The 17736-nt window shown below is 42.6% G+C and overlaps 1 protein-coding gene and 1 non-coding gene across 4 annotated transcripts in view; both read right to left on the bottom strand.

Moving 5' to 3' along the window:
• Positions 1–7393: 7393 nt before the first annotated feature.
• Positions 7394–7534, bottom strand: LOC118147668 (U4 spliceosomal RNA). The gene has a single exon (XR_004734097.1). It is a non-coding gene; the product is annotated as a U4 spliceosomal RNA (small nuclear RNA).
• A 1688-nt stretch (positions 7535–9222) lies between these two features.
• Positions 9223–17736, bottom strand: part of LOC118147244 (uncharacterized) — a 67112-nt gene continuing 58598 nt past the window's right edge. For 2 of the 3 annotated variants that reach the window (XM_035271965.3, XM_035271967.3), the window contains exons 6-8: positions 16558–16730; positions 13145–13262; positions 9223–9893 (exon numbers count right to left, since the gene is read on the bottom strand). In XM_035271965.3, the coding sequence (XP_035127856.3) occupies positions 9705–9893; positions 13145–13262; positions 16558–16730 (480 nt within the window). In that variant the 3' untranslated portion in view covers positions 9223–9704. Of the gene's footprint in view, positions 9894–13144; positions 13263–13326; positions 15889–16557; positions 16731–17736 lie in introns of those variants that run through there. The other variant, XM_035271968.3, reaches the window with a different exon arrangement.

Below are 17736 nucleotides of genomic sequence, written 5' to 3'. Positions count from 1 at the left end.
CTGGTAGCTTCTCCACTCAGTCTATCACACATCTGGATCTGCATGGGAGGCCTGAGTGTTTGCTGTGTGCTTCCGTGGTATTGATCAGATTCCATCTTAACTGGTTGTCTATCTGCCTCCGCTGTTGCACTGTAAGTTCTATTTGCCTCCCTCTCCCCAGTACCTCACACAACATCTGTTCCTCAGCAGGAGGTCAGCCAGTACTCACTATGACATGACAGACCAAGATTTCAAATCAGGGGCCTCTATCCACGGGGTGTGTGCACACTCCCAGGTCCCCTAGCTTTTTAAAAAATTTTTTCTTTTAGAGTTAGAGATGGGGTCTCACTATGTTGCCCAGGCTGGCCTCAAACTCCTGGGCTCAAGCAATCCTCCTCCCTCAGTCTCCCAAAGTGCTGGGATTCCAAGTATGAACCACCACACCCAACCATCCAGCTTTTTCAAAAATCTGCAACAATGTTTGAGACTTCAAAAAGGACTTTGGTTTCAAAATGTTATAAGAAATTGTAAAGTGCATCCCAGCACTGCAGGAGGTCAAGGTGGGCGAATCACTTGAGGTCAGCAGTTCAAGACCAGCCTGGCCAAAATGGTGAAACACCATCTCTACTAAAAATACAAAAAAATTAGTTCGGCATGGTGGCAGGCACCTGTAATACCAGCTACTTGGAAAGCTGAGGCAGGACAGTTGCTTGAACCCGGGAGGCAGAGGCTGCAGTGAAAAGAGATCGCACCATTGTATTCCAGCCTGGGCGACAGGGAGATTCTGTCGCAAAAAAAAAAGAAAATGAAAATTATAAACGGGGGTGTATGATTTCAAAAGCAAAGTTATTTTCATAATGCTATATATAATTAAGATTATATATGTATATATGCATTCACAATGTGGAACATGGATGTACATGGTGTCATATGCTGTATGACAGAGTAGGGTCTTTGGAAATTAGAGAACCTAAGGCCTGTGGATGTCATTACATGGCCCAGCTTCCAATCCAGAGTTTACATCCAGAAAATATACTGAAATAGAGAAAACAGGACTTGTGGTTCTGTCAATCTGGAGCACTGCTAGTGAGTATTAATTTTATCTCTTTTTTTTTAGAGACAGGATCTCACTATATTGCCCAGGCTGGTCTCCAACTCCTGGGCTCAAGCTATTCTCCTGCCTCAGCCTCCCAAAGTGCTGGGATTAGAGGCGTGAGCCACCACACCCAGCCTGATTTTATTTCTGTTTACTGAAAATACCAGCAGGAAAAATGGGGTGTTCACATGCATTGTTTTTTGCACTCTGTGCAAGATTATACAGGAAGGTATTTTATGAGGATTCAGCAGCAAACAGGACAGATGAGCTTTGAGTTTACAGTTGTATGGAAGAGCCTGGCATGTGAAGCATGCAATTAAAGTGTGTTGAGTACCACTTCTCAAGGCTGCTGGCCAAAGGCACCCTCCCCCTTCTCTTCTGATGAGGGGCTTGGCTTGTGTTGGGTTGGTCTCTACAGGTGGGACGGCTGAGCCTGCTCGCCCTCTGGAGGCCATGCTGCAGAATGCTCACACACGTCTGCTGAACACCAGCTCTGCAGGTTCTAAGTTAAACGAGTAAGACACAACAAAAATCAAATCCCAAAGCAGATACAGTCCCCACCCTTGTAGTTCTTGCAGTCTAGAAAGGCAAGAGAAGAAATAACAAGATCACACCAATATGCATACAAATTGTGACAAGTGCTAAAAAAAAATAGTGAGGGCAGAGTACAACTAAGAAAGACGTCCCAAGAAAGTGATTTTTTAAAGCTGAGATCTGACGTCTGATGGGGGATGCTTTCCAGGGAGAAGGAACAGCTGTTCAAGGGCCCTGAGTCAGAAAGGGACGTTTCTATACCCGAGGAAATGAAATGAGGTCACATAGTCAGATCTAAACAAGAGAATAAGATCAGGGTGGGGAAGGCTGACGGTGGCGAGGGAGGCAGGAGTGAGATCAAATGCTGTCTTGAGGACTGTGCTGAGAATTTGGAGAAGTTGGTGAAGGGCACAGAGAAAGCATCCAGGAGGAGCGTGTTGATTCTGAGTAGAGTTGTTAGTGTGTGTCAGGGTTAAAGAAGTGCCTCACGCCAGGTATGGTGGTTCATCCCTGTATTCTCAGTGCTTTGGAAGGCCATGGCCAGAAGATCGCTTGAAGTCAGGAGTTCAAGACCAGCCTGGGCAACATAGCATGTCCCCACCTCTACAAAATAAAAAATAAAATGAAATGGCTCACAGAGGAAGAGACAATTGATCTGATTCCTGTAACATAAATACAAGCTTGCTAGGTGGATTGGGGCAAGGAGCAGGGCATTTTATTTACAGAAAACAATGAGAGCAAAAGCATGAAGGTATGAAATAGACATTTCTGTCCAGGCATCCACAGTTGGCTTGGTAATGCAAGAGCACAAGGTGGGAATTAAGTGAAACTGTGTGTGTGTTTATTGGGCATGGAGAGAAGGGAAATCAGGGATAGTTCAAGCCAGGCTTGGTCAGCACTGCAGTTAAGGCCACTGGAGAGTCTTAAGCCAGAAAGAGACAAGCTCAAAGTTGTAAATTAGAGAAGTTAGAATGGCAACAGTCTGTAGACCATAATGGGTAGAGGTAGGATGGAGCAGAGGGAGTAAAAAGCTCTGGACAACAAAGAAGAAACCTGCAGAGAGGAGGCCAGTGGGAGAGGATGGCAAGAGGAGGTCACTAGAGTTGGATGGGTTAAGAGGTCGAAGAGTCTGAGTTCTGGAAAGAGACCACTGGGTCTGACAGATGGGAAACAATGAAAAACTAAGCCATTGTTTTGAAGAATTGGCAGATGGTAAACAAAACAACAATGACGAATTATAAGTTGTAGAAATGTATGAATAGAGCAAAAGACTCCAGAAAATGTAATAAATAAAAAGGAAACTCAAACATGTCTATAGACAGAGGAAAAGTTGCTAAAAGGGGAGTGAGTATTTGTCATCACTGGCCAAGATGGAGTAACAAAGACCAGATTTCCCCAACACACCTACTCCTTATCTCAACCTACAAACAACTGAACAAAACATTTGAAACAATGGTCTTCAGATATTGGGCATCAGGCAGCACGGGACAGTGATTCTTAAAGAGAGGAAACTAAAAAGATGAGTCCTTCTACTAACCAAGCTTCCTGAAGAATTTCTAAGTTAATGCAAGGTGGGCGTCCAATCCGAGAGCAGCAATCTCCCAGGGCTGAGAAGAGTTGAGAGTCCAGGGACACAAGGTGGACAGAATTTGCCAAGCAGAGGATGAGAGAGGTGAGAGATACACAGAGAGAAAAACCTGGAGAGCCACCAAAGGGTCCTCCCTCAGTCTCCAGCTAAGTACTGAGCAGACACGTGTGTGAACAAACACCTGTGATTAGGACAAGGGTTAAAGGATACAATTCCCAGAGCAAACAGGGCTGTACATCTCAGTTTGCATTTCTACCATCCAGAGTGGACAGACCATGTAATAATGAGACATACAGTGGGACATTCAAAAGGACCTTGCCTCAGTAGTGGGACAAAAGAAATCCTAGAACATGGATGAGCATGGTGACTGACGCCTGTAATTTCAGCACTTTTGGAGGCCGGGGTGGGAGGATCACCTGAGGTGAGGAGTTCAAGACCAGCCTGACCAACATGGTGAAACCCTGTCTCTACTAAAAATACAAACCAAAACACCAACAACATAAAAGCTAGCCAAGTGTGGTGGCGTGAGCCTGTAATCCCAGCTACTGAGGAGGCTGAGGCAGGAGAATCACTTGAACCTGGGAGGCAGAGGTTGCAGTGAGCTGAGTTCGCACCATTGCACTCCAGCCTGGGTGACAGAGTGAGACTGTCTCAAACAAACAAAAAATCCTAGAAGAAATGTTGTTTTCATCCCATCCAAAGAAAAAGCTTAAAAGTTAGACTTGAAAGTATCAAACTATTTACAGATAAATTAACTTCATCTAAGAACAGCATTCAAGAATATTTGCAAAAATTTCCAGCATATATCAAGTTAGAGTTCACAATGACTGGCCTCCAATCAAAGATTACCATGCAAAGAAGAAAACTGTGAAGGAAGATGGAACCCTACACAGGAGCATGGAAGTTTCCCTGATTGAGGAAATAGAGCTGAAAGACCAGGGAAAACAAGGCAGCTAAAGTTTGCAAGATAGAGTACTGGAGAGGAGAGAGCTATAGTGGAAAAAAAAAACTCTTGGGTGTCTGCAGAAGTTTCAAAGAAGTACTAATGAACACATACGCATATGGAAACTACCAAGGCCAGGGAAAGAACCATCTGAAAGGGTCACTCAGGAGGCTGAGGCGGGAAGATCTCTTGAGCCCAGGAGTTGAGGCTGGCCTGGGCAACAGAGCAAGACCTCATCTCTAATGAAATGTTTAAATAAAATAAGAATTTTTTGAAAAAAATAATACTGCCTGGTGCTGACATAGGGCCAAGAAAAGTACACACCAGACAGAATGGAAAGCCTCATTGTTCAAAGGTATTGGGTAGAGTAAACAGAAGGGACTTGCCTCAACAGTGGGAAAAATTTCACCCTAGACCAAGCTCTGCTTTGATCCCACTTAGCAAATCTTAAAAAACAAGACAGATCCTGGGCGTGGTGGCTCACACCTGTAATCCCAGCACTTTGGGAGGCTGAGGTCAGCAGATCACTTGATCTGGTATTGGAGTTCAATACCAGCCTGGCCAACATGGTAAAACTCATGTCTACTAGAAATACAAAAATTAGCCAGGCATGGTAGTGTATTCCTCTAATCCCAGCTACTTGGGAGGCTGAGGCATGAGAATTGCTTGAACCCAGGATGCAGAGGCTGCAGTGAGCCAAGATCACGCTGTTGCACTCCAGCCTGGGTGACAGCGAGACTCTGTTTCAAACAAAACAAAATAAAACAAAACAAGAGAGAAAGTAATTGCTTCTAAGTAATTTAACTGTCTCCCAGAACAAACTCAAGAATATGCATAGAAATACAAAAATTTAGCATTCAGCAAGTTAAAATTTAGTGTCTGGGATACAATAGAAATTACCAGGCATATAGGAAAACATGGCCCATAATGAGGAGACAAATGAGTCCATTGAAACCAACTCAGAACTGACACAAATGTAAAACAAAGACACTAAGAGTTACTAAAACTATATTTCACAAAAACTTAAGTCAAAGCTTGGGAAATATTTTTTAAAAATCTACATTGACCTTTGAGAGATATAATAAACAGTGGATAGGATGACCAGCAAATTAGACATTGCAGAATAAAATGGTAATAGACTTGAAGATGTAGCAATAAAAGCTATTTTTATTTACATGCAAAATGAAAACAATCAGGGAAAATATTTTTTTTTCTTTTTTTGAGATGGAGTCTCACTTTGTCACCCAGGCTGGAGTGCAGTGGTGTGATCTCCCGCTCACTGCAACCTCTACCTCCCGGGTTCAAGCGATTCTCCTGCCTCAGTCTCCTGAATAGCTGGGATTACAGATGACTGCCACCAGGCCCAACTAATTTTTGTATTTTTAGTAGAGACAGTGTTTCACCATGTTGGTCAGGCTAGTCTCAAACTCCTGACCTCCTGATCTGCCTGCCTTGGCCTCCCAAAGTGCTGGGATTACAGGCGTAAGCCACAGTGCCCAGCAGGGAAAATATTTTTTTTAATGGAAAGGGCATCAGGAAGTTATCAGAAAGCCTCAAGCAGCCCAGTAACATGCAATTGGCACTCCTGAAAGAGATAATGTCAATTACATTCTTCTATGAATACAGAAAAAAAATATGAGAACAAAAAATAATGATAGAAAAATATTCAAAAATTGAGGAAAGATATAAAGTCATACATCTAAGAAGTTCAATGAATTTCAAACACAACTCATACTTTAATCAAATTATTCAAAATTGGGTGATAAAGAGAAAATCTTCAAATCAGACAGCAAAAACGGGTATGTTATGTGCAGAAGAACAAACATAAGGGTGACAATGTGTTTTTTACAGGAAATGATGTAAAAGAGAAGAGAATGGAGCATTATTTTAAAATTCCTGGAAGAAAAACACTGTCAACCTAGAAGCTGAAGGAATTCATCACAAGCTGACTCACACTACTACAAATTTTGTAGAAATTAATAAAAATGTTTCCTTCAGTGAGAAGGAAAGCAATACAAGATGGAAGTCAGGATGTACAGAAAGAATGAAGAGCACATTTTGATAACTACCTGTGTAGGTATTATTTTTTCTCATCATTTGAATATCTTAAAAATAAAATAGACAATTTAAACACAATTAATAAATTGTGACGACAATGGAATTAAATTGAGAACCAATAGCAGAATAAACTCTGGAAAATATCCAGTTATTTGAACACCTAAAGCATAACTCTAAATAATTAAATTCTGGAAAATATAATTATTTATATATGAAATAACATAATCCTAAATAGATTAAAGAAGAAATAAGCAGAGAAATTGGAAAATATTCTGAAATAAATGAACATAAAAGCATGATATACCAGAATTCGGGCTAACACAGTAGTTACGAGATAATTTATAGTACTAAAGTCCTACATTAGAATAGGATAAAGTTCTTAAGTCAAGCATATCAGTTTTCAATGAAAGAGACTGGAAAAAATAGCAAAATAAACTAAATGTATGTAAAAGAAAGGAAATAATAAAGATCAGAGCAGAAATCAGTGAAATAGAAAACAGAAAAACAGAGAAAATGAAAGAAACAAAAACATGGTTGAGAAGCTCAATAAAGTTGACAAAGCACTAGCCAGACTGAGAAGGAAAGAAAGGGAATGAGAACACAAATTAGCAATATAGAAAATGAGAGATGTGCCATTATTACAGATCCTACAGAAAGTAAAAGAATACTATTATAAATAGTGCTGCAATAAACATATGTGTGCATGTGTCTTTATAGTAGAATGATTTATATTCCTTTGGGTATATAGTCAGTAATGGGATTGCTGGGTGAAATGGTATTTCTGGTTCTCTATCCTTGAGGAATCACCACACTATCTTCCACAATGGTTGAACTAATTTACATTCCCACTAATAGGGTAAACGCGTTCCTATTTCTCCACATCCTCTCCAGTATCTGTTGTTTCCTAACTTTTAAATGATCACCATTATAACTGGTGTGAGATGGTGTCTCATTGTGGTTTTGATTTGGATTTCTCTAATGACCAGAGATGATGAGCTTTTTTTCACTTGTTTGTTGGCCGCATAAAATCTTCTTTTGCAGCACTATTTATAATAGTAAAGACTTGGAACCAATCCAAATGCCCATCAATGATAGACTGGATAAAGAAAATGTGGCACATATACACCATGGAATACTATGCAGCATAACAAAGAATGAGTTCATGTTCTTTTTTTTTTTTTTTTTTTAAATTCAGTCTCCATAGAGACTGTCAAAAATTGCCAATGTCAACTATATTTCAAGTCATCATGGCGGAGTATTGGGAAAAGTTTTCAATTAGCCATAATCGCGCCTCGGATAAACCTCATTGGCTACGATACTGCCACTGCACAAAGCTGAGTTCATGTTCTTTGCAGGGGCATGGATGAAGATGGAAACGATTATTCTCAGCAAACTAACACAGGAACAGAAAAGCAAACATTGCATGTTCTCACTCATAAGTGGGAGCTGAACAATGAGAACACATGGACACAGGGAGAGGAACATCACACACCAGGGGCGGGGCGGAAGGGCAAGGGGAGGGATAGCATTAGGACAAATACCTAATGCATGCAGGGCTTAAAACCTAGATGATGGGTTGATGAGGGCAGCAAACCATGATAGCACATGTATACCTGTGTAACAAACCTATATGTTCTACACATATATCCCAGAACTTAAAGTATAATTTAAAAAAAAAAGAATATTACAGATTTTTTTTTTCTGAGACGAAGTCTCACTCTGTCACCCAGGCTAGAGTGCAGTAGCATGATCTTAGCTCACTGCAACCTCTGTCTCCCAGGTTCAAGCGATTCTCATGCCTCAGCCTCCCGAGCAGCTGGGACCACAGACGTATGCCACCATGCCAGGCTAATTTTTTTGTATTTTCAATAGAGATAGGGTTTTACCATGTTGGCCAGGCTGGTCTCGAACTTGTGACTTCAGGTGATGCACCCACCTCGGCATACACTACCATGCCTGGCTAATTTTTATATTTTTAGTAGACATGAGTTTTACCATGTTGGCCAGGCTGGTATTGAACTCCAATACCAGATCAAGTGATCTGCTGATCTCAGCCTCCCAAAGTGCTGGGATTACAGGTGTGAGCCACCACACCCTATTATGTCAATAAATTTGACAACTTAAATGAATGCTTATTCAGAATAGCCAAAGAGTAGAAACAATCCAAATGTCCATCCACTGATGACTGGATAAATACAATGTGGTATATGCAAACAATGGCAATATTTGACAATAGAAAGCAATATAGTACTAATACATGCTACAATATGGATGAACTTTGAAAAAAATTATGCTAAGACAGACCTGTGAAGAACCAGCAGATCAGTCGTAACAGGGACTTGGAAGGAAGTGGGAAGGAGGTGTGTGATTACAAAGGGGCTTCAGGATACTGTGGAAAACAATGTATATGTTCATTATCTCGAGTGTGATGACAGTTTCATGGGGGCATGTGTGTCAAATCTCATCTAAGTGTGCCTTGTTTTTAAAAAAATGGAAAAATACTTCTCTTTATCTACTATAAATCCAAGCCACCATCCCACCCGATTGAGGGCAATTCAGTCTCAGGCAGCATCCAGTTGGCCCCTCCAACCAAAGGACAATGGTAGACTCTAGGAGGCTTACAGCACCCCCCAGACAAGCAAGACCCTCGCCCATGCCTCCAGGGCATCCCCACTCCCAGTCTGCACCCCGGCCTCCTTCCCTGACCCTTGGCTGGGACTCAGTCCTCTGCTCCTGGCCATGAGCTTTAGCCTCTGAGGTGAAGGTCACCAGTCTCTTTGCCCTCCATCAGTTAGGTTTTGTAAAAGGCACTGAAGAATTAAAAACTCCTACTGCCTCAGCCAAGGCCTTAGCTCCCAACTGTTCCTCTCCATTCCAAATGCTAAACCCAGATTTACCAAATAGCGCTGGAGCTCAGCAGCCCCGATGCACAGTCCTTGCATCATGTCCCCTGACTAGCACACCTGTTTCCCATCAGTTCAGAATTTGACACTGTTCAAATTCTGAACTGATGGGAAACAGGTGTGCTAGTCAGGGGACAGGGGACCTGAGCAAGGGGAACTCTGACTCACTGCCTCTATCTAACTCAAACATCGTTTAGCTCCTGGTTCCCTAGAGAACATTCTGGGAATTGTCTCCCATCATAACACCTTAATAAAGGCTTAAGCTAATGGTACTTGGATGTTTTCCCTCTCCTTCCACAAGTTTACATGTGTTGTTCCTTCCAAGCCATGAAACATGTTTTCCCAGGAAGAAATCAGCCTCATCAGGGGCCCAGGGATGTCCCCTAACGAGTAATGTTGTCAGGGCAGCCTTGTGCAAGGCTGGACCCTGGCGACACTGCACCCACCCAAACCGCCGTGTCACCCTGCAACCTCACAGGCAGATTCAACTTAAAAGGCACTTCCCACAAGCTGCGAGTGTGAGGTCAGAGTACAGGTCAGGGAGTACAGGTCAAGCCAGAGCATAGGGTACAAGGAGCTTGACCAGGAACCATCTCTTAGCTTTTATAATGCTTCCTGAACCCAGGCAGCGAGTGTTGGGGGAGTTTTAGTGCTTGTTTTCCGCAGGCCCAGCTCATCACAATCCATGTTTGAGGTTTCCTGAAGTCTGTGCCTTAGCAGCTTCCTCCTCCACTGCAGGCAGAAGGCAATAACTTCCAATTCCTCTGGATCTGGGGAAGGTTCTCTCAAACCCTGGAGGAGAGAAAGATAATTAAGCACTGGGGGACACTGGGTACTTGCCCAGCTTCAGCTGATTGGAGTCTTCCTTATGGGATTCCTCTGAGCGGGGTGGGGACCAGCTTTCTGACCTTCTAGCCCTAATCCCTAGTTGTTACAGGGATCAGGGAATCACATTTGGAGAGGTGGCCTGAACTGGAGCCTACCCATTCTGGAAGAAGAAGCAAAACACACCAAAGGGCTTTCTATTGATCCCAGTGAAAAGTTCTGAGAATGTAGCTGGTTTTTAAAAATTTTCCCTCTACTCCAAGTTCTTCCTCCCTTTGGATATTACTTTATTTGGTTTGTTTCATGCAGAATATCCATGGGTCTTTAGGCCGGTGGCCCAAGCAGAGCCAGGACATAGGTGTATGCTGTGGACGCTCCGCCTGGCATCCAAATGGTTCAGAGATGCGGGAAAGGCAGTAGTCCTGCCTCAGTGCTGTGCCTGGTTCTGCAGGATCAGTAGAAAGCTGTGGGCTGTGGCCAGGGCTCGCGGGGAGGGAGAGCTGCTGCTCCTCAGGGGCCAGGCCTGAGTTTTTCTCTCAGCTTTCTGTATATTCAAGGGTCTCTGGAACTTGTAGTTGAAATTGCCACACTTTTCAAATGCTTTTCACTGAGCATGTTTCATCGGTGTACTATGAACTTAACTGGTACAAAGTCTCTTTAAATTTGAAATGAAAATTCTCATTCTGTTTTCAGCACCTCTACACACTAGACCGCTAGTCCAGATCTGTGGCTTTGTGAAGTTTACATTCTAAGAAAAGAGCCAGATAAATAAACACATGCAAGAAACGAAAACAAATTTATATTTACAAACTGATGAGTGCTACAAAAGAATCATACAACACCCTAAGGTAGAGGAAAATGAGTGATCTAGTTGAGCTACAGTGAAGGTGTGTCATCGCTTCTGAGGAGATGGAATTCCAGTTCAGGTCTATAGGATAACAAGGAACCAGGCAGGGGCGGTGGAAGTGCAGGGGCGGGGGTGGGTCTCGAACATGTGGAATAGCACAGAGGCCCCAGGCACGGTGCTCTGGTGGGCACTTAAATATTTTCTATTTCCAGCTTCCACTTAAGATACAGAAAGCTGGAAAGAGTGTTGCTCTCACTCTAACAAGGAGAAAAAAGTCAGATAATTCACAAAAATATAATCTTTCTTGAACCTGTCAGAGAGCTAAGGTTGAAGGGCAATTAACTAGTTAGTTAGAAAAGCCAACCACCTCCAAGGAGAGACAGAGATAAGCACCGGCTTACACAGGACAGAGAGTAGGAGGAAGATGGGCTGGCATGTAATCTGATAAGAAGATTTAGTCCAGGCCAGACACCATGGCTCACGCCTGTAACCTCAGCACTTTGGGAGGCCAAGGTGGGCGGATAACAAGGTCAGGAGATTGAGACCAGTCTGGCCAATATGGTGAACCCCTGTCTCTACTAAAAATATAAAAATTAGCTGGGCGTGGTGGCACCCACCTATAGTCCCAACTACTTGAGAGGCTGAGGCAGGAGAATTGCTTAAACCTGGAAGGCAGAAGTTGCAGTGAGTCGAGATGGTACCACTGCACTTCAGCCTGGTGATAGAGCGAGACTCTGTCTCCAAAAGAAAAAAAAAATTTAGACCAAAACTGTAACAAACAGCCAAGAATAGGCTAGTGTGAGTGTTTAGAACCCATGGAGCCACAACACAAGACAAGTCCACATCTTGGCATAGGGTTCTGTCTAGGACTTCACTCATGAGAAAGACTTGAGCCAGGACAGGAACCTGGGAATACCTCCCTGTGGCACAGACTTTGGAAAGAGCAGCCACCATTCCACAAAAGCATGAATTCCCACCCAAATCTGTGTCCTTTGTGGAACAAAAGCCTTAAGCAACTAAGGGACGGACAGCAAACTGAGCATAAGGTAATGGCTGTGCGTGGTGGCTCATGCTTGTAATCTCAGCACTTTGGGCAGCTGAGGCAGGGGGATAGCTTGAGGCTAGGAGTTCGAGACCAGCCTGAGCAACATAGTGAGACCGTTTATCTACAAAAAATTAAAAATTAGCCTGGTCCAGTGGCATGTGCCTGTAGCCCCAGCTACTCAAAAGGCTGAGGCAGAGGACTGCTTGAACCCAGAGTTCAAGGCTGCACTGAGTTCTGCATTCCAGCCTGAGTGGCACAGCAAAACTGTCTCTTAAAAATTTTTTTTTAATAAAAATGAAAAAAACGAGGCTGGGCAAGGTGGCTCATGCCTATAATCCCAGCACTTTGGGAGGCCAAGGCAGGCAGATCACCTGAGGTCAGGAATTCCAGACTAGACTGACCAACGGGGGGAAACCACGTCTCTACTAAAAAAAAAAAAAAAAATTTTTAATAAGCTGGACGTGATGGCACATGTCTGTAATCCCAGCTACTTGGGAGGCTGAGGCAGGAGAATCACTTGAACCCAAGAGGCAGAGGTTGCGGTGATCTGAGATTGCACCATTGCACTCCAGCCTGGGCAACAAAAGCAAAACTCCATCAGAAAAAAAAAAAAAATCCTCAAGGTAACACTAGCAAATTTGATACTAGTGGTGCATCAACAATGACTATAACAATAAAACCCAAACTCAGATAATCTCCTGAGTATAGTGGCTCACCCAACACTCTAAAGGCCTAAATTTTCAGGCATAAATACTATTTAGTTCTTCTCTGCCAGTCTACACATAATGTCAAGTTTTGTACAGAAAATTATGAGGTGTGCAAAAAAACAAAAAACAAAACCAAAAAAGCAATGCACTGTCAAGAGATAAAACAAACAAAACCTAGAGTCAGATATAAACCACAGGTTGAAATTTTCAGATAGGAAAATTAAAATAATATGAGTGGGAAAGTGGACAAAAATGCATGAAAAATGGAGAATTTTAATAAAAAGATAAAAACTATTAAAAACAAACAGAATGCTAGATATAAGAAAAAAACATGGTAATAGCGGTAAAGAATGCTTTGATAGACTCATTAGAAGACTAGATACAGCTGAAGAAATAATCAGTGGAACTGAAAGTAGGTTGAGAGAAATTAGTCAAACTGAAACACATAGGAATCAGGGGACAGATGTGGGGAAGGAATGAAGTTAAATATAGCCACTAAGAAGAAGGTAGGGTATCCTGTGAATGTCTGCAGCTTGCCATGTGTCTGTGGGCCTGTGACCCTGAGTTGTGCATGCATGTATACCCCAGGCTGGCACCCACTCTCTGAGTCAGCACTTACCCGGAGACTCGCAGCTTCTGTGGCCCTCATGGTCTTGAAGACAGCCTGGAGGAGCTGCTGTGCATTTTCCACTAGGAGCTCTTCAGAGGACTTGCTTCTTGCCAGGGAGGCCTTTACACTTGGAAGTGTACAGGAGAAAAGTGAATCTTATTCCAGGTAAGAGATGCAATCTCACATAAGTACTGGGATGTTTTATAATATGACTCTCTTCTAGAAAGCTGGGATGCTTCTGTGAGGACTGAGGACTATTCAGAGAAAGAATATTCTTTTTATTTTATTGTATTTTTTTCTTGAGAGAGAGTCTCACTCTGTCACCCAGGCTGGAGTGCAGTGGCACAATCTCAGCTTACTGCAATGTCTGCCTCCCAGGTTCAAGCAATTCTCCCACCTCAGCCTCACGAGTAGCTGGGACCACAGACATGCACCACCACATCTGGCTAATCTTTGTATATTTAGTAGAGATGGGGCTCTGCCATGTTGGCCAAACTGGTCTTGAACTCATGGACTCAAGCAATCCTCCTGCTTCAGCCTCCCAAAGTGCTGGCATTACAGGTGCAAGCCACCACTCCCAGCACAGAAAAAGAATGTTCTAAAGGTCTAAATTAACTTTTTTAAATAACATTTTTATTTAAGAAAATATGACAGTGTCTATAAATTAACAGGAAGTATTTTTTCAATGAAAACAGAATTAGAACTAATGCCAACTACCATATCTAATGAAAAGGAATGAGAAACTTTGTATAGAATTGTTTTGGGGGCTAAGATTAAAAGTTCTCATCAAAAATCAGTCCTGTACTTCCTAATTAAATTGCACATCTCAATGGTATTCGTTTGAAACTAAATGTAACTAAATTTAGTTAAACAAGTTGTTCTCTACACTGAGAATTAAAATGCTGTGAAACTTAAGTGCAAAATTTCAGGACTTCCAGATCCTTTAGAAGATTGACAGCTTGATAAATACACCTGTGTTTTTAAAAAATCATGCCTTTTTATTGTCTGTATTTTGGAGACTGCCAGTTCCTAAGGCTAGTCAACTCCTAGGGATAAATGACTCACCTCTAAGCACACCTTCCATAGGCAAACCAACCAGTCCAGAGCCCACACTCACCAACCACTTCCATCATCAAGCTCTGACGTTCCAGGCTGCTAGTCACCTGCCCTAATCATCCCAAGGCCAGGTTCCAGACAGCTAGAGACAACCCCAGTGCCCCAGAGCTCACTGAAAACATTCAAACTAACCAGTCCTAAACTGCAAAGCCACTTTCCCTTTCTCAACCATCCCTTCCTGTGAAAACCACAGTAAATGCCCTTGCCCATGGTTCCTCCTGACTTCTGCCTTTTGACTAACCCTGGTGCTTCCCTGGTGGCCCTGCATGGCATCCGTGCCTTCCATGTCTAGTGAGTATAACTTCCTCCTTCATGATGGTCTTTTCCTTGTCTGAGTGTTTCATATCCATGTCTACCTGATTAAAGCAAGTCTCGGGTACTCTTACAACAATACTCATATTTGCAACACTAAAATTAATTGTAGTTGCTGTATCTTTGGTTGAAAACTTTTGGTAGCTAATTCTTTTTGTTTTGTTTTGTTTTTGAGACAGTCTCACTCTGTCGCCCAGGCTGGAGTGCAGTGGCGAGATCTCAGCTCACTGCAACCTCCGCCTCCCAGATTCAAATGATTCTCCAGCCTCAGCCTCTTGAGTAGCTGGGACTACAGGCATGCACCACCACGCCCAGCTAATTTTTGTATTTTTAGTAGAGATGGGTTTCATGATGTCGGCCAGGCTGGTCTCGAACTCCTGACCTTGAGTGATCTGTGCACCTCAGCCTCTCGAAGTGCTGGGATTACAGGCTTGAGCCACTGCACCTAGCCCAGTAGCTAATCTTAAGACAATGATGTGCCTAAAATATTATTTTATGGAGAACAGAAACCAGGTTTTATTTTTAATTTTAAAACAATTTATGTGTCTTGGTTTTGACAGTACAATTTTTATGCCTTACAACAATTGATAATAGTTTTAACCATTAAGCTCTTCCATAACATAAGAATATTACTAAATGAAGTTAGTTTTTGGTAAATATGCTGTTGTATAAATGAAGGGACTCAGGTTGACATGAAACCTGATTCCATAATTATGTTGTGATGTTCTCTATTACCAATAATGAAGTTGTTATAAAGAAACAAATAATGGAAATTGCTCAGTTCCAGAGTTTGAGCATATCAAATAGATTAACCTTCACATAAGCACTGTGCTGGCATTGTTTTTCTTAGGCAGATACAATTGCAGTGCATTTACTTTGCAATTAATGTATTTTGTTAGATATGATTAGTAAAAACACAAATGAGAGGTAATGGTCAAAATTTAGACACTGTTTGTATGAGATGGAGTCTCACTCTGGACTGGAGTGCACTGGCACGATCTTGGCTCACAACCTCCGCCTCCCAGGTTCCAGCTATTCTTCTGCCTCAGCCTTCCAAGTAGCTGGGATTACAGGTACCTGCCACTAGGCCCATCTCGTTTTTGTATTTTTGGTAGAGATGGGGTTTCACCATGTTGGCCAGGCTGGTCTGGAACTCCTGACCTCAAGAGATCCAAGCATCTCAGCTTCCCAAAGTGCTGGGATTACAAGCGTGAGCCACCGCGCCCAGCTCGGGCATTGTTTTTGTTTTAAAGTAAGCTCAGTCCTTTGTGTTTGTAGATTAACCCTGCAGCGCTGTAAAGCAGCAGTCTCACTGGAGTCAGTGCCTGGCATTTTGAAGGGAGAAGAAACCAGTGTTAAAGGACAGCATAAGTTCTAACATATTTCACTTTAAAAATTTTCTTATGGTTACTTTATGTTCACACTTGCTCAGAAATTAGTTTTCCAAGTTAAATCTTTTCTTTCTTGTATATAACATCAGATATACTATAGTTGTGATAAAATGAGAAATGGCTCTAGCTCAAGTGTGTTTTTTGCCCTCTGTAATGTTTTAAAATATTGTCAATATTTATTTGATATATTACAAATAAATGTAAATTCTTGGAGAATAAAAAATTAAAAGAAGGCCGGTTGTGATGCCTCATGCCCAGCACTTTGGGAGGCTGAGGAGGGTCAATCACTTGAGTCCAGGAGTTGAAGATCAACATGGGCAACATAAAGAGATCTCGTCTCTACAAAAAATCAAAAAATCAGCTGGGTGTGGTGGCATGCACCTATGGTCACAGCTATGTGGGAGGCTGAGATGAGAGGATCAGTTGAGCCCAAGAGGTTGAGGCTGCAGTAACCCATGGTAGTGCACCTGCACTCCAGCCTGGGTGACAGAGACCCCATATCCAAAAAAACAAAATAAAAAGGAGTATATATTTTAAAGGAATGACCTCACCCCTACCTCCACCCCTACCCCCAGGTCTTGAGAAAGCAGAGCTACTTCCTACCTGGAGATGATGTGGAGCTGGTTGCTCAGTGTTTGAATCTGCTCCACCACACACAAAAGCTCCTGGGAACATCTTTGGTCTATGCAGTTCTTAGCAATGATGCAGATGAGTCTGGCAAAGTTTTGTCCAGAAGACGCAATTTTCCTGGCAGAGGCAATGAGCTGATCTTTGGTCTATACCAAAGAAATGAGAGTTAGAATATCAAGAAATTGATGGCAGAAGTGTCTAAAACTTGCTTGGCACAACTTACTTCAGCCCACAAAATGAACATATTTTAGCTTAAACCGTGATCTCCTGAACCTCCTCCAAAGGCTTCAAGTCTTCCTGGGTTAGTAAAAAGTTTACTCTCCTGAAAGGCAGCAGAATGACATGGCAGGGGCCCATCCACCTGTGTGGGGCTGCTGAAGAGAAGGAGGTCCAGCCTCCTGGTCATGGTCTAGCCCGTCCCCACAGAGGCTGTGGCTTCCACTGGGCTCAGAGTTAGTTTTCAGCAGGCCCAGGACAGGTATGAGGGTGCCAGGGAGGGCCAGGTGTGGGAAACATCCAGGATGAAGGGGGTGGTGGCGGAAACCAAGGGGTAGAGGACTAGTCACATGTAGAGCTTACCAGCTGGGAACAGATGATTCAGAGACTAGTGAGAGAAGCCACCTATTCGTTAGCTGATTTAAAATTTTGACCTTTTTGGGACTCACTTTTCCTTACTTTAAAAAGAGAGATTTGGAAAATAAATAAAAGAATAAATAAATAAATAAAAAGATAAGAGAGATTTGGACTAAATCAACAGTTTTCAATTTCTTTTCTATTTTTTCTTAAGCAACAGAACCCTCTATTCAAATAAAATCTTGGCCGGGTATAGTGGTTCATGCCTGTAATCCCAGCACTTTGAGAGGCCAAGGTGGGCAGATCACAAGGTTAAGAGTTCAAGACTAGCCTGGCCAACATGGGGAAACCCCGTCTCTACTAAGAATACAAAAATTAGCCAAGTGTGATGGCACACCCCTGCAGTCCCAGCTACTTGGGAGGCTGAGGCAGGAGAACTGCTTGAACCTGGAAGGCAGAGGTTGCAGTGAGTCACCATACTCCAGCCTGGGCAACAGAGCAATACTCCATCAGGAAAACAAACAAAAAGCAAATAAAATCTTAAACATAGCCAGGTGCAGTGGCTCATGCCTATAATCC

The sequence above is a fragment of the Callithrix jacchus genome, chromosome 14 (assembly GCF_049354715.1).
Source record: "Callithrix jacchus isolate 240 chromosome 14, calJac240_pri, whole genome shotgun sequence".
NCBI classification, from domain to species: domain Eukaryota; kingdom Metazoa; phylum Chordata; class Mammalia; order Primates; family Cebidae; genus Callithrix; species Callithrix jacchus.
This window is presented reverse-complemented; position numbering and strand designations above follow the sequence as displayed.